General features: G+C 40.5%; 1 protein-coding gene across 1 annotated transcript in view; it reads left to right on the top strand.

Annotated features, from left to right (window-relative positions):
* The window catches only part of Scaf11 (SR-related CTD associated factor 11), a 52,382-nt gene that overhangs the window by 20,345 nt on the left and 19,310 nt on the right, over positions 1-12,727 (top strand). The window contains exons 5-6 of the mRNA XM_023723550.1: positions 1,160-1,260; positions 2,495-2,559. Of these exons, the coding sequence (XP_023579318.1) occupies positions 1,160-1,260; positions 2,495-2,559 (166 nt within the window). The remainder of the gene's footprint in view (positions 1-1,159; positions 1,261-2,494; positions 2,560-12,727) is intronic.

Below are 12,727 nucleotides of genomic sequence, written 5' to 3'. Positions count from 1 at the left end.
AGTCACTCTCTCATCATGCCCTGGGGATGGGGCTGAAACTGCACGACGGAATCAAACCCTGGTCCTTGGGCCTGCCTAAGCAAGTGCTTTAATCCACTGAGCTATCTGGCCAGCCCTAATGTGTTCTTAAGTATATTCCTTTGCTCCCTTTAGATGAGTGTTGTCCAATAGAAGTATACTAGCCACTACATAAACATTTTAGGCAGTTTAAAAGAGTAAAAAGAAATAATTGAAGTAAACTGTAGTGATATATGTATTGCAGCATATTCCAGAACATGTATGTAAAGTTATTACTGACAGAGTTTACATTCTTTTTCATGGTGTAGTAAGCTTTTGTTAAGCTTATAGTACATCTCCATTCAGAGAAACCGTGCTACACTCAGCAGTCATATTCCAGGTGACTATTATGGTGCTCAGTGTAGATCTTGCTATTATATAAGAATTTTTTTTTCTGGCTTTCTGATTTTGATAGCTTCTACCTAACTGGTTCATTCTCTACATCACTGCCAAAGTTAACTTCCTGAAGAAAACAAATTTAATTATTTTATTCACTTGCTTTAAAAACCCTACTTATTCTCTCTCTCTTTTTTTTTTGGTGGAACCGGGGATTGAACTCAGGCCCTTGCGCTTGCCAGGCAAGTGCTTATTCTACTGAGCTATCTCCCTGGCCCCCTTATTCTTTGATGTATATGGAATTATTTGCTTTTTGAAAGACTTGTTACAGGGCCAGCGAGATAGCTCAGTGGACTAAGCACCTGCTTAGGCAAGTGCAGGGACTGGGGTTGGATCCCTGGCACCACAAGTTGTGCCAGCCCTGCCCCTAGGCACTCTGAGCTTGCTACAGAGACCAGGCACGGTGTTGCACGCCTGTAATCCCAACTCTGGGGAGGCTGAGACAGGAGGATCCCTACAAGTCCAAGCTGCATAGTGAAACCCTGTACCAGATACATTAAAAATAAATATTAAAAAAAAAAAAAAAAGACTTGTTACAGCTTGGTCCTTGTGCTTTTCTTCGCCATCTAGATTCTTACTGGCTTCTTACTGTTACTAAAATTCTGCTGTTTTTCTTCCATCTAGAGGTTGTTTTTTTGTTTTTGTTTTTTTGGTTTTTTTTTAGGTGTTGGGTTATTCTAAGTAGCTGGTTTTGTTTTTCTCATAGGTTCAAGTAAAAAGACAACTAAGAGAAGCAAAAGAAACAAAAAATGAAAGCTCTTTTAAGAAACAGCTATCTTGTCATGAAAGACCTAAAGGCTTTATAAGGTTAGTGATTAACTTCAGAAGTGGTGTTCATGTAAGTAAAACCAGAAATAAACCAGTACACAAAAAATACTTTTAAATACACAGAAAATGACTTTTAAATGTGTTTACTTTTTTGAAACCACACTTGATATTTTAATGAAGGATCAGCTAAAATCTTAGACTATTATTTGAGCTCTGTGTTTGGTAAAGTCAGAGTTTTTTGTTTGTGTGAGTGGGCCCCCCCCCCCCCCCCCCCCCCGTCTACTGTAGACCAGAATTTACATAAGAATTCAAATGTTACAAGTGTGAATTTTCGTAAAAATTTCTGATTGCTTACTCTCATTTCGTACCTGTCACAACCTAGTTAGAAACAGTTGATGGAGAAGCACTGGCGTTCAGGTCGCGTTTTGGGTAGGCCTGAGCCAGACCAAGTAGAAGGTGGCTAATGAAGTAGCCTGCTCTTCCTTTATGAGGTAGTTACGGTTGAAACTGCTTTCACACCTGCTGCCTTCTGCTTTAGCAGGCACTATAACAGATGTTCATGTTTTAAAGTTTAAAACATACTTGGATTAGTTACTTTAGTTGTTTCTGTTCTTGTTTTGTTTTATCATAAATGTGTAGAAATTTAGTACTTAGTACTTGAATTTAATGCGTATTTCATAATTTCAGAACTAAATTGAATATGAGTAGTACATTGGAAATTAGTAAAAAATAACTTATATTTGTATATTACATATATATTTTTTATTTGAATTTATTTATTTTTTCCATAATTTTATTGAGAAACAAATAGCAGTGAGATAGTTTCAAACCAAATTGGTAGGACGGTTTCAATAATTAACACATTGCATACATTCTTCCTAGTGGTTAATTGCTGTACAAGATGCGGACATGAGATCCTATTTACAAACACTATTACAACAAATTCCTCTATTCACTAAGAGAATGTAACTATATATCTATCCTAACCATTTTGAATACACAGATACAAAGTGGACATTCATCTGTATTGTATATTATGTATATTATTATGTTTAAATATTTATTCTGTAAGCTTTTCTGTCTTTCTGCCTGCCTCTCTGCCTTCCTTCCTTCCTTACCTCCTTTCTTCCTTCTTCTGTTCCTCCCATCCTTCTTTCCTCCTATCCTTCCAGACTTCAAGTATAATTAATAAAATGAATGCACAATAGATTTCATTTTTATGGTCAATAAGTTAAAAATAAATGAACAGAATGATGGTTTTTCTCTTTTGCAGAAAAAAGGCCATCATAAGAGAAGATCTGTTAAGTGTAAGATTTTATGACTTGACATTGCTTCATAGTAAGTGATTTTTTTGTCTGCTTTGTGAAGTCATTTATGTGGTTTCTCATGTTGGGGGAAGAGAAAAGCATTACTCAGTAGTTTTGTATTTAGCAACTGGAGTTGTATTCTTAACATTGCTGATTAGCACTGATGTCCTTTGTGGAGATAGTAAAATACTTTGTGGGTTGATAATTATAAACAGAAGGGTATCCAGGAACAAAGGAACAGTTCCTGCGGCAATTGTTGCTGGGCTTTGGCCACACTTTTGACTTTGGAAATAAAGCACCTCTGACATAGTATTTAAAAGAGTAGTTAAATATTCTTGTCTTTTGTGTTTGGTTCATAGTTCTCCAGGGTTTTTTATCCGGGCTTGGATAAAAAGGTGCTATCTGTAGAGTTCCGTGACTCCTCCTCTGGGTTAGGCTGCTTACTCCATTCCAGAGAACGCACTCCTCTAGTTGTTTATAAGCGAGGAGGTGGGCACTGGTTTTCTAGGCTAGCCAAGTGATGTGTGAGTGGACATGTTATGTTTCAAGGGTGAAATGAGCCAAATGTGCTGATGAAACAGGGTACATGCTTGAGAGAAGTCGGGGTTACTGCAGGGTCTTGGTCTGGGCAAGTGAAGTGAGAGTTGCCATTTACTGAGCTGGAGCAGGCTGGTAGGAGCAGGCTCAGGAAGCTGTGTTAGAAATGGTCTTCTGAAAGGAGAGTGATGGTTGTAGTGTCCTGATGGTGACATAGGGACATGCTGATCAGAGGACACATAGTTCAGATAAGCAGAATGAACGTTCTCAAGATCTAATGGACAACAATGTAAAATCCACTCTTGGGCACTTGAAATTTTTTAAGAGGGTTGATGTTTTTTCAATACAAGGGGAAAAAAGAAAATGGTAGCTGTGAGGTGATGAATATATTGGCTTGATTAGAGAGATTATTTCACAATGTAGATTGTATCAGTACATAAGGTGATATAGTATATGTTAATTTTATGCATTTGTGTGAATTAAACTTAAGTGAGATCCTCTGAGAACTATGGATGTTTATGTATCGTGTATAGGTAAGATGTAGTCATCTTCAGGTTATTTTAGTGGTAATCAGTTTATATTGATAGATGTTTATTTGTGTTCAGCTCCTAAGTGAAATTGATGATTTAGTCCAGTTGTCATTTTTTTGTCACTCTTTAATCCCACAAGAATCTTTACAATCATGGTGATAAAAGGGTTAACTCAGAACAAACAAACACCAGTGAAAGGTTTTACAATGCACAAAGCAGTGGAGCCATGTTAGGAGAATTAACATGGCAAAGATTATTGCAGAAGGATGAGACATAGTAACCTGCCAGAGCATCTCCCAAGCCACCAGAAGTAATAAGCTTACTCTGTTTGGAGGCTGTGTTGCTCTTCAAGACTTACTTAGCCCATCCTGTATGTGAGTAATACTGAGGAATCCCTCTTCTCACATTTTAACATTTCTGAAGTAGAACTGTCTTATTTGTCCTAAATGTATAGAGTGCTGTCATTAAGGCTTGGGGAGCGGTCCCTCAGTCGTTGCAGATTCTCTGAGCCCATTGGCCCTTTATTGAGAGTGGCAGTGTGGGGGAGAATCAATCAGATAAGTGTGCCAGCATTCCCAGGAAATCAGAAGTTGGCAGATTCCACATACTCAATTGCAAAGTCAGCATCATTTAGTTCCCAGTGGTTTTTCTAAGAAGTCATCACTTACTTGGTTCCACAGAGGATATTATGTGAGAAAATGCACATTGACAAAACTCAGAAGTTGAACAGTCATTTGGAAAAGTTGGATTCTATCTGTAAAGGAGTTTGGGGAATATTTTAACCAATTTATTTCATTAATGATTCGATGATTTAAAAAAGAAAAAACTATGCCTAGTTTCCTAGATCTGCTATAACAAATGATACAGAGATGGTGGCTTGAAACAACAGAATCTTACTGTCCACTGTCCCAGACACTAGAAGTCTGCAGGCCCAGGCCCATGCTGCTTGGCTGCTGCCACCCATCCTTGTTCCTCCTTCCCTCCCTCCTTCCTCTGATTGAGCCCAAGACCTCTGAATTGTTGACATACGTCTTGCTAAGTTGCTCAGGTTGGACTGGAACTTGAGACCTCCTGCCTCAGCCCAGAGTGCTGGGATGACAGGCATGTACCATGTACCTGGCTTCGATTGGGCTTCTTCTAAACAAAAACAGGACCATAATTGTAGTTGTTATTGTCCTTCTTATATCAAGAAACAGTTTGATGGGTTGCACCAAACCTGAAGCATGTTGAATTAATTATGTTGGATTAGCACTGGCTGGTAGCTTCATGGAAGGAAAGTCATCCAAGCATAAGTAAATAATGTCTTAAGGGATTAATGTTCTCCCTCACCCCCAGTCAAAAAACCTACTTTACTAATTCATAGGATATACAGACTGTTAAATGACAGCAAGGAATGCACTTAGCAAAAAGCAAAACAAACTACCTTTTGGGCAATAGATTCTAAGGAGTTTAAAAAATGGAGGAGAGGAACCTATACATTTAAAGCAACATTCACCCAGTCACAATCTATGGATCTTATTTGGATCCTTGTTCTAATGTGTTATAAAAAGAATGTTTCTAAAAAATGCAACTTTGTGAGACACTGTGAAAAACTGAATAGATTCATATTAAAGAATTATTGTTTGGGGATTGTCTTTTGCTTTTACATTGTGATAATGGTGTGAAGGATAGTTTTCTTTAAAAGAACACTTTTAAAATAGTTATAGGGCTGGAGAGATGGCTCAGTGGTCTAAAGCACCTACTTGGAACAAGCTTGGCAAAGCACAGGGACCGCAGTTCAATCCCCCAGCACCACATGCCAGCCAGCCCCGCCCCCTGGTGGGCTGAGCTGCCCCCCCCCCACACACAATAAATGTTAAAAAAAAAAAGTTTAAAAAAAATAATAAAATAAAATAGTTATACATTATCCCTGATAATAAAATTGACCATGAATTAATAATTCTAGAGGTTAGGATATGGGATTTTCAGTGTGATAGCCTCTTTACTTCTGTATTTGAAATTTTCTGTAATTAGAGAAAGCACCGAGCCTGGGAGGCTAGTCCAGAGGGAGAGTGCTTGCCTAGCGTGTGAGGCCCTGGGCTGGTTCCTAGCATCACAAAACAATAATTGGCCAGGCATGGTGACACACACGTGTCACCCTAACACTCAGGAGGCTGAAGCAGGAGGATCACTGAGTTTGAGGCCAGCCTGAGCTATGCAGCGAGACCCTGTCTCAGGGTGGGAAAAACACAAACCAATAACACAAGCAAAAAAAAGTATTGTGAGAATATAACTTCTATAATACAAGTGGTACACGAAATTATTCTCATTCTCATAGTTAATTTCAGTGAAATACAGTATATTGTGTTTGTGTCTTTTTCTAGTAAGATTTTATTTCTTCTGAGTTGTAATTGTTTTTATTTGGTACTAGGGATTGAACTCAGGACCTTGCGCTTGCCAGGCAAGTGGTCATGATGCTGAGCTATCTCCCCAGCTGTTTTTAAAAGTACAGCGTTTTCCTAGGGTGCCACAATAACGTAGTAACGGCCCTTGCAGCTACGTGGTAGTAAAGCAAGTAAATCTGTAGATAAAACCAGAGAAAACTGGTGCTCTGAAAGTGAAAGTGATACAAATATATGAGAATGATACCACTAAATTCAGAGAAAGATTCTCTTGTAAAGAAAGGGAACTGAAAGAACAGCGGGAGGAGATGGGGCGGGGCATTAGCAGTATCTGGAGTGCAAGTTACGAAAAACAGATGAGCCGGGCATGGTGGCTCACGCCTGTACCCAGCACTTGGGAGGCTGAGGCAGGAGGGTCACTGTGAGTTTGAGGGCAGCCTGGGCTACAAGTGAGCTCAAGGCCAGCCTGCACTGCGTAGTGAGACCCTGTCTCAGAAGGACAAAAAGAACAACGCAAGGCAGCATTAATAAGTCTTCTTTCTGGGTACCCTTTTATGCTTTGCAGAGTGTAGAAACTGATCATAAATGCAAACTTTAAAAACTTTAAAGGACTAAATACCCAAATCATTTTGCTAATAGAGCAGCCGAAATTTGGTCCAGTGTCCTGGCTCCACAGCCAGTGCCTGTTTTCACTAAAACATGCATCGTGCATATTCCCACTTTTAGCTTGTCATGTGCTTGCCTGCACCCTTAAATAAGTTACTGCCTTATTGTCCTGGTGGCTCCTTCTTGGATGAATTTTGGAACTAAAAACAATTCTGATCAAACACCAGCTCTGTCAGTTTAATAGCATGATGCCTGCTCCATGCTCAGTACAACAGTCAGCAGGGATTTTCCTTACCTTTCAGAAATACGGCCTCGATCTTTGTTGTTTTCCCAGTCTGATGCCATAAATCGTAGCTCTAAGAGTAGACTTATAAGAGTTGTAACCTTTAATTTTTCACATTACTTAATGTGATTTCTTAAGTAATATTTAATAAAATGCCTCAGGAGAACCTATATATGTTACTGGAAATTGGCAATAATGAACCTATCACATCTCAGAAAAGCAACTTGAACCTTTAGATGTTGTTGACCATTTCATGACTGAATGAGGGAAAGGTAGGTAAAGTCTAGTGAAGGCGGTGTTAGTAGGAGACTGTACAATTGACATGTCTTTATCCAGCTACCCCAAACAGAAAGCACAGCACGGATAACTGAAGCTTCTTTTAATCAAAGAACTTGAGAGAATGTCCATCTCTCTCTCTCTCTCTCTTTTTTTTTTGCAGTATCAGGGATTGAACTCAGGATCTTGCTCTTGCCAGGCAAGGAGAATGTCCATCTCTACCTAGGCTTGCTTAGCTAATTTTTAGGAGCAACTCTCCTTAGCTTCTTCAATATCTTAAAAAAAATTTTTTTTTAAAATGTATTTGGTGCAGGGTATACAGGGTCTCACTACGTAGATCAGACTTGCAGTGATTCTCCTGTTTTTAGCCCCCCAAAAGCTGGGATCACAGGCATGCACCACCTAGCCCAGTCTCAATCATGGTCTCAGCATGCCCCAGGGGCGGGATAGGGGCCGGGGTTGGGGCCAGCTCCGGCAGGCTGGGGATTGAATCCTGGCTACTGCACTCTGCCTAAGCAAGGTGCTTTAGTCTGCTGAACTTTTTGGCTGGCCCTTTATTTCTTAAAGATGTTTTGAAGTGAGAGGAAGTTTAAATATATGTTACTTTTTGCCAGTTGTCTCTCTCATATACTAGTCTAACTGATAAGTAGAGCTTTTGAATTTGTGAAATTCTTGTATCTGCACTAGAATAGCCCTTAAATATTGTATGACATTAGTAAAAAATCCATCAGGCCTAATGGATGATTTTAGTAGAAGTCAAGCCACTTGGGTTTGATGGTAGTTTTTTTCTGTGAATACAGTCATGACTCTAGTAACTAATTAGCAGAATGGTTAATTTAGTTTCTTCCTGTCATGAAGACACTGCTGCCTTACTGCAGATATATGAAAGATTAGAGAGCAAATACCTGGGTGAACTTCTGAAGTGTCACTTTCATTTTTCCATTCCAACTACATAGCTGACTTGCTTTTGGTTTTTAACCTTTTTATGTGTGGGTGAGAGGCCCTTATCTGAAATGCATGCATGGAACCAGAGTTCTCAGATTTTAACTTTTTGGGAGTCTGGAATGTTTGGGCAGACTCTGCTTGTTGTGTAACTCTAAGAATATGAAATCTATAATGTTCGAGTGTCTTGAGACTGCTTGAACATTATGAAATTGGTTCTTTTTTTTTTTAATGTATTTAGTATAGGGTCTATGGGATCTCACTACATGGATTGAACTCTAGTGATCCTGTTTTTCAGCCTCCCAAATGCTGGGATTAACAGGCATGCACCACCACGCCCAGGCTCATTCGCTGTCTCAGAGCACCCCAGGGGCGGGGCTGGCATGGCAGGCTGGGGGATTGAACACTCCCCACCCCCAGCCCCTGTGTCTGCCTAAGGAGGCACTTTAGTCCTTTGAGCTGTCGGACCGGCCCTTTGACCTTTATGTCATTGTCCAGAGTTTGGAATTTTGGATTAGGGATGGTCAAACTGTACTTTTCTCTTGAAATGAATATTAACTTTGGTTTGGGTTAATGATAATTGATGTAGTTTTTATAAAGTAATTCCCTTTCAGACATATCTTGATGTTGTACTTAAATAGGCAGGCTGGGTCTATTTAAGCGTGTCTTTATTACCTTTGGAATCAGTCAAACTTCAATGCCTACTGGGTGCTGGGTGTTAAGCTCCAAGCCTGTATTGAACTGGTTTGTCTCATAAAAATGATGGTTTTGTTAAGCATTGTTTAGGGTTAGTGTTTCTTGAAATTTGTGTAGGATGTAATGTAATGAATGACAAGCTTCCAGCTCATCACGGCCAAGTGAATACCTGTTTAGTTCTCTGATCCCTCTTAGTATTCTACTAAAATGACAAAAACGGAATGAATGAATGAAAAGGGACATTGTAAGCCACATGACCAGAGGACTAGAGGAAGGAAGACAGTTTGAGGACAGCACATTCTGATGTCCTGAGAATAGAAGGTTAAAGTGATCTTATGAGGGAGAAGAGCAGCTGTAGCAGAGCCATAAGCTTCTCCTGGGGAGAGCCGAGTCAAGTTCACTCCAGTAGGATGGTGCTGGGGAATCTGGCACATGTGTCTCAGCAGGCTGCTCAGGCTGTTGAAGGCTCTAGGAGGCTCGCTGTCACTGCACCAGGACCGTATAGTCTCAGGTTTAGAAGTCTCCATCATTCTTGAAGGCTGACATGAGGCGGTTGTAAAAACCTGCACTGGTTATTTTTAAGGGAATAGGTTCCTGTCTGCAGAGGGCAGGGGAAGGGAACTTCCCTGGTAAAGACTGGAGAATTGTTCTCTATAATTAAGGTTGAATCCAGTTTGAAGCCTTGATACAGGTATGGTTATAGAAGACCCAATGGAGTCAAAAGAGGGAAATTAAATGGTGAGGCTTCTCATACCTACTAGGATCTTTCTTCAAAGTACTGACAGCCGTGCTTCTTCTATTCCCCAAAATAGGAAGCAGGAGGCATCTTCTGAAATAGTCATCTGCCCCAAAGACTTAAGAGATCCTGACATTTGGGAGTCAACCAATGAAATAATCAGATCTCTCCTTCATGAAACCTACTACTAGAAAGGCTCTGACTCCCCCACCCCATCTGTACCCAAAAAGTCAGTATTTTAGTGACCCACAAGCATTTAGGAATATCAGGATAATAGCAAAACTGAGACAATAGGAACTGAATGAGAGGGACTCCAGTCCTGGAAAAAAGGGAACAACATAAGAGAAAGTAGTATCCTTAGAGATGAAGGGATATTTCATCAGTGATACAAGAAACATCGTTTTGGGTTTCTTTTTGTTTTGGGTTTGGTCTTTTTGTGACAGGGTCTCTCTGTGCCGTTAAGGCTGGCCTTGAGTTCCTTTTGTAGTCCAGATTGTTCTCAAACTCACTGTGACCCTTCTGCCTCAGCCTCCTGAATGTTGAGATTATAGACGTGTGCCACCACACCTGGCTGAAATGTTTTTTAAAAAAGCTTTTAGAAGTTAAAAAAATGGTAAAAATATAAAAACTGAACAAGTAGAAGATAACCTTGAGAAATTTCAGCAAGTAATACTAGAAGAGTATTTGTCTAGGAAGTTAAATACTAATATAAGTTGCCAAAAGGTGATAAATGTTCAGATTTTGAAAAACTTATTACAGCTAAAGACACATTGCCATTTTTCTCCCTCAAAATACTCCCCCTTCACTTTTTTGCAGTACTGGGGAACAAGCTCAGGACCTTGCGCTTGCTAGGCAGGTGCTTGGGCCACTGAAGTGTCTCCCTGGCCCTCCTCCTTCACTTTTATTTTAAAAATAAAATACTGAATCAGGAAAAGGTTTTTGAGGATTGAGTATAGTTAAATCCCTCTTGCTTTGAACACAGTTATCCCATCATTCCTGCCACTGTCCGAAGCAGGTTGAGAAGCCCTCTTTCCTGAGTACCGTTCTGAATTGTGATTTTTTTGAAAACATAGTGAATACTGTTGCCGAGTGCCACACAGTGGAAGGGTGGGCTCTTAAGAACAGTGTGTGTGTTCTTGTCCACCTTATTCCCTGAATCTGGCACTGGCACTGTGCGCTGTCTGGCACAGACTGTTACCAGAGTAACAGTGACTGTGAGAGGGAAATGTTTGAATGGATTTAGGACACTTGAGGCAGCCAAAGCAGTGGAGCTAAAGATGCAAACCGAGGCTTCAGAGCTGCTTCCCAAGGATGATGGAGAAGTGTATTCCCAGCAATAGGGAGTTGTTTTGAGAGGTATTAGTGGCAGTATATCTTTTAAATAAGTTTTTTGAATGTTCACTATATTTTTTGACCTTCTGTGATCCTAAAAACAAATCCTAGAAAAGAAAAAATGGCAGAAAATTGTTTGGAAAATAATAGGAAGAGGGCCGGCCAGATAGCTCAGCGGACTAAAGCTCCTGCTTAGGCAGAGCACAGGGAATGGGCTTTGATCTCAGCACCAGCCCTGCCACCAAGGGCACGCTGAGATGGTAATTGAGACTGGGCATGGTGGCATGCACCTGTAATACCAGTGCTTGGGAGGCTGAAAACAGGAGGATCGCTGTGAATCTGATCTGTGTAGTGAGACCTTATAGACACTGTACTAAATACATTTTTAAAAAAACTCTGGGCTGTGGAGATGGTCCAGTAGAGTAAGTGCTTGTCTGGCAAGTGCAAGGGCCTGAGTTCAGTCCCTGGTTTGGGGGGGTGGGGAGGGGGAATGAATAAATAATTTTTTTTAAAAACCCTAATAGGAAGATTTCCTAGAATGGTAGCATGTAAATGTCCAGATACAGTGAAATAATGTACCTGATAAATGAATGAGACACCAAGGATTTCCGAACCCTAATATTTTGGAGGCTGAGGCAGGAGGAGTTTTATTAAAGGCCTATGGACTATGTGTTCAAGGACTGCATAGCAAGACTCTGTCAGTCTATCAAATCAGTCAGTAAATGGGGTGGTAAAGTGGTACAAAAACAATTGGAGGACCCTTTTTCAGTCCCCCTGGAGGATGTGTATAGTTCACTGACATAATAAATGAAAGAACAATCTGAGAATGAGAAAATGAATTTCAACCCAGGGAAATAGGGGTATTTCCTGGGCCAGGGATACAGTTTGGTGGCACAAGGGCTGGCTTGGCAAACACAAGATCCTGAGTTCGATTTCCAATACCATGCAATAAATAAAATAGCCCATCAGGATTATGACAGGATTCAGGCCAGAATGACTATTGAACAGCAGCCTTGAAAATTAAAAGTCCAGACTATAACTATTAAAGGAAGATTTTTTACAAGAGAATAGGAAACAAGCTTGATGGATGAGTTGGTGTGTTAGAGTGTAAATAAGGAGAGGTCTACAGTACTCTGGGAGACTGAGGCAGCAGGATCACAAGTTCAGTCCAGGCTGGGCAACTTAGTGATTTAGCAGGACACTGTCTTTTAAAAAAGGGGGGGGCCAAGGGAAAAAGGGGGAGCAAGGGAGATGGCAGTCTAAATGCCTGCCGGGCAAGTGCAAGGACCCGAAAGTGGATGTGGGGTTGCATGCCTATAATCCCAGCACTGGGGAGGCTGAGACAGGAGAATCACTGCGAGTCCAAGCTGTATAGCAAGGGCCTGTACCAAATACGTACATAAATAAAATAGACTTAAAAAAAAATTTTAAGACGGGGAAGGGAGTAGTTGGGGATGTATACATATTCAGTATGAAGGTGTGTGCTCAGTCTCAAGTACAAGATGGGGGTGGAGGATCTGTACTTTTGTTGTATGAGTTACCACAATAAATGATAAATACATAGAAAGAAAGGAATAGTGGAAACAAAGCTGTTACTAGCTTTAGGTAAAGCAAGAACTTGTATTACAGAAAACATACACAGTTTAGCTCCTACTGATAATTATGTAGTTGTAATGTTATGTCATGTTGTCATATTGATGTATCAAATAGGACAGTGCAGCAAAGGCTGCATTAATAAAACAAAACACAATCAAGTATGGTGCTACATGATTACAAGGCCATCACTGGAAGGCTGAGGTAGGAGGATTACAGTTTTGAACCCAGCCTGGGCAACCTAGCAAGACCCTGCCCGCCCACCCACCCACCCATCCACCCGCCCA

Source organism: Octodon degus, unplaced genomic scaffold (genome assembly GCF_000260255.1).
Source record: "Octodon degus isolate 3935 unplaced genomic scaffold, OctDeg1.0 scaffold00100, whole genome shotgun sequence".
In the NCBI taxonomy this organism is placed as follows: Eukaryota; Metazoa; Chordata; class Mammalia; order Rodentia; family Octodontidae; genus Octodon; species Octodon degus.
The sequence above is the reverse complement of the archived record's forward strand: the minus strand, read 5'-3'. Positions and strand labels throughout refer to the sequence as shown.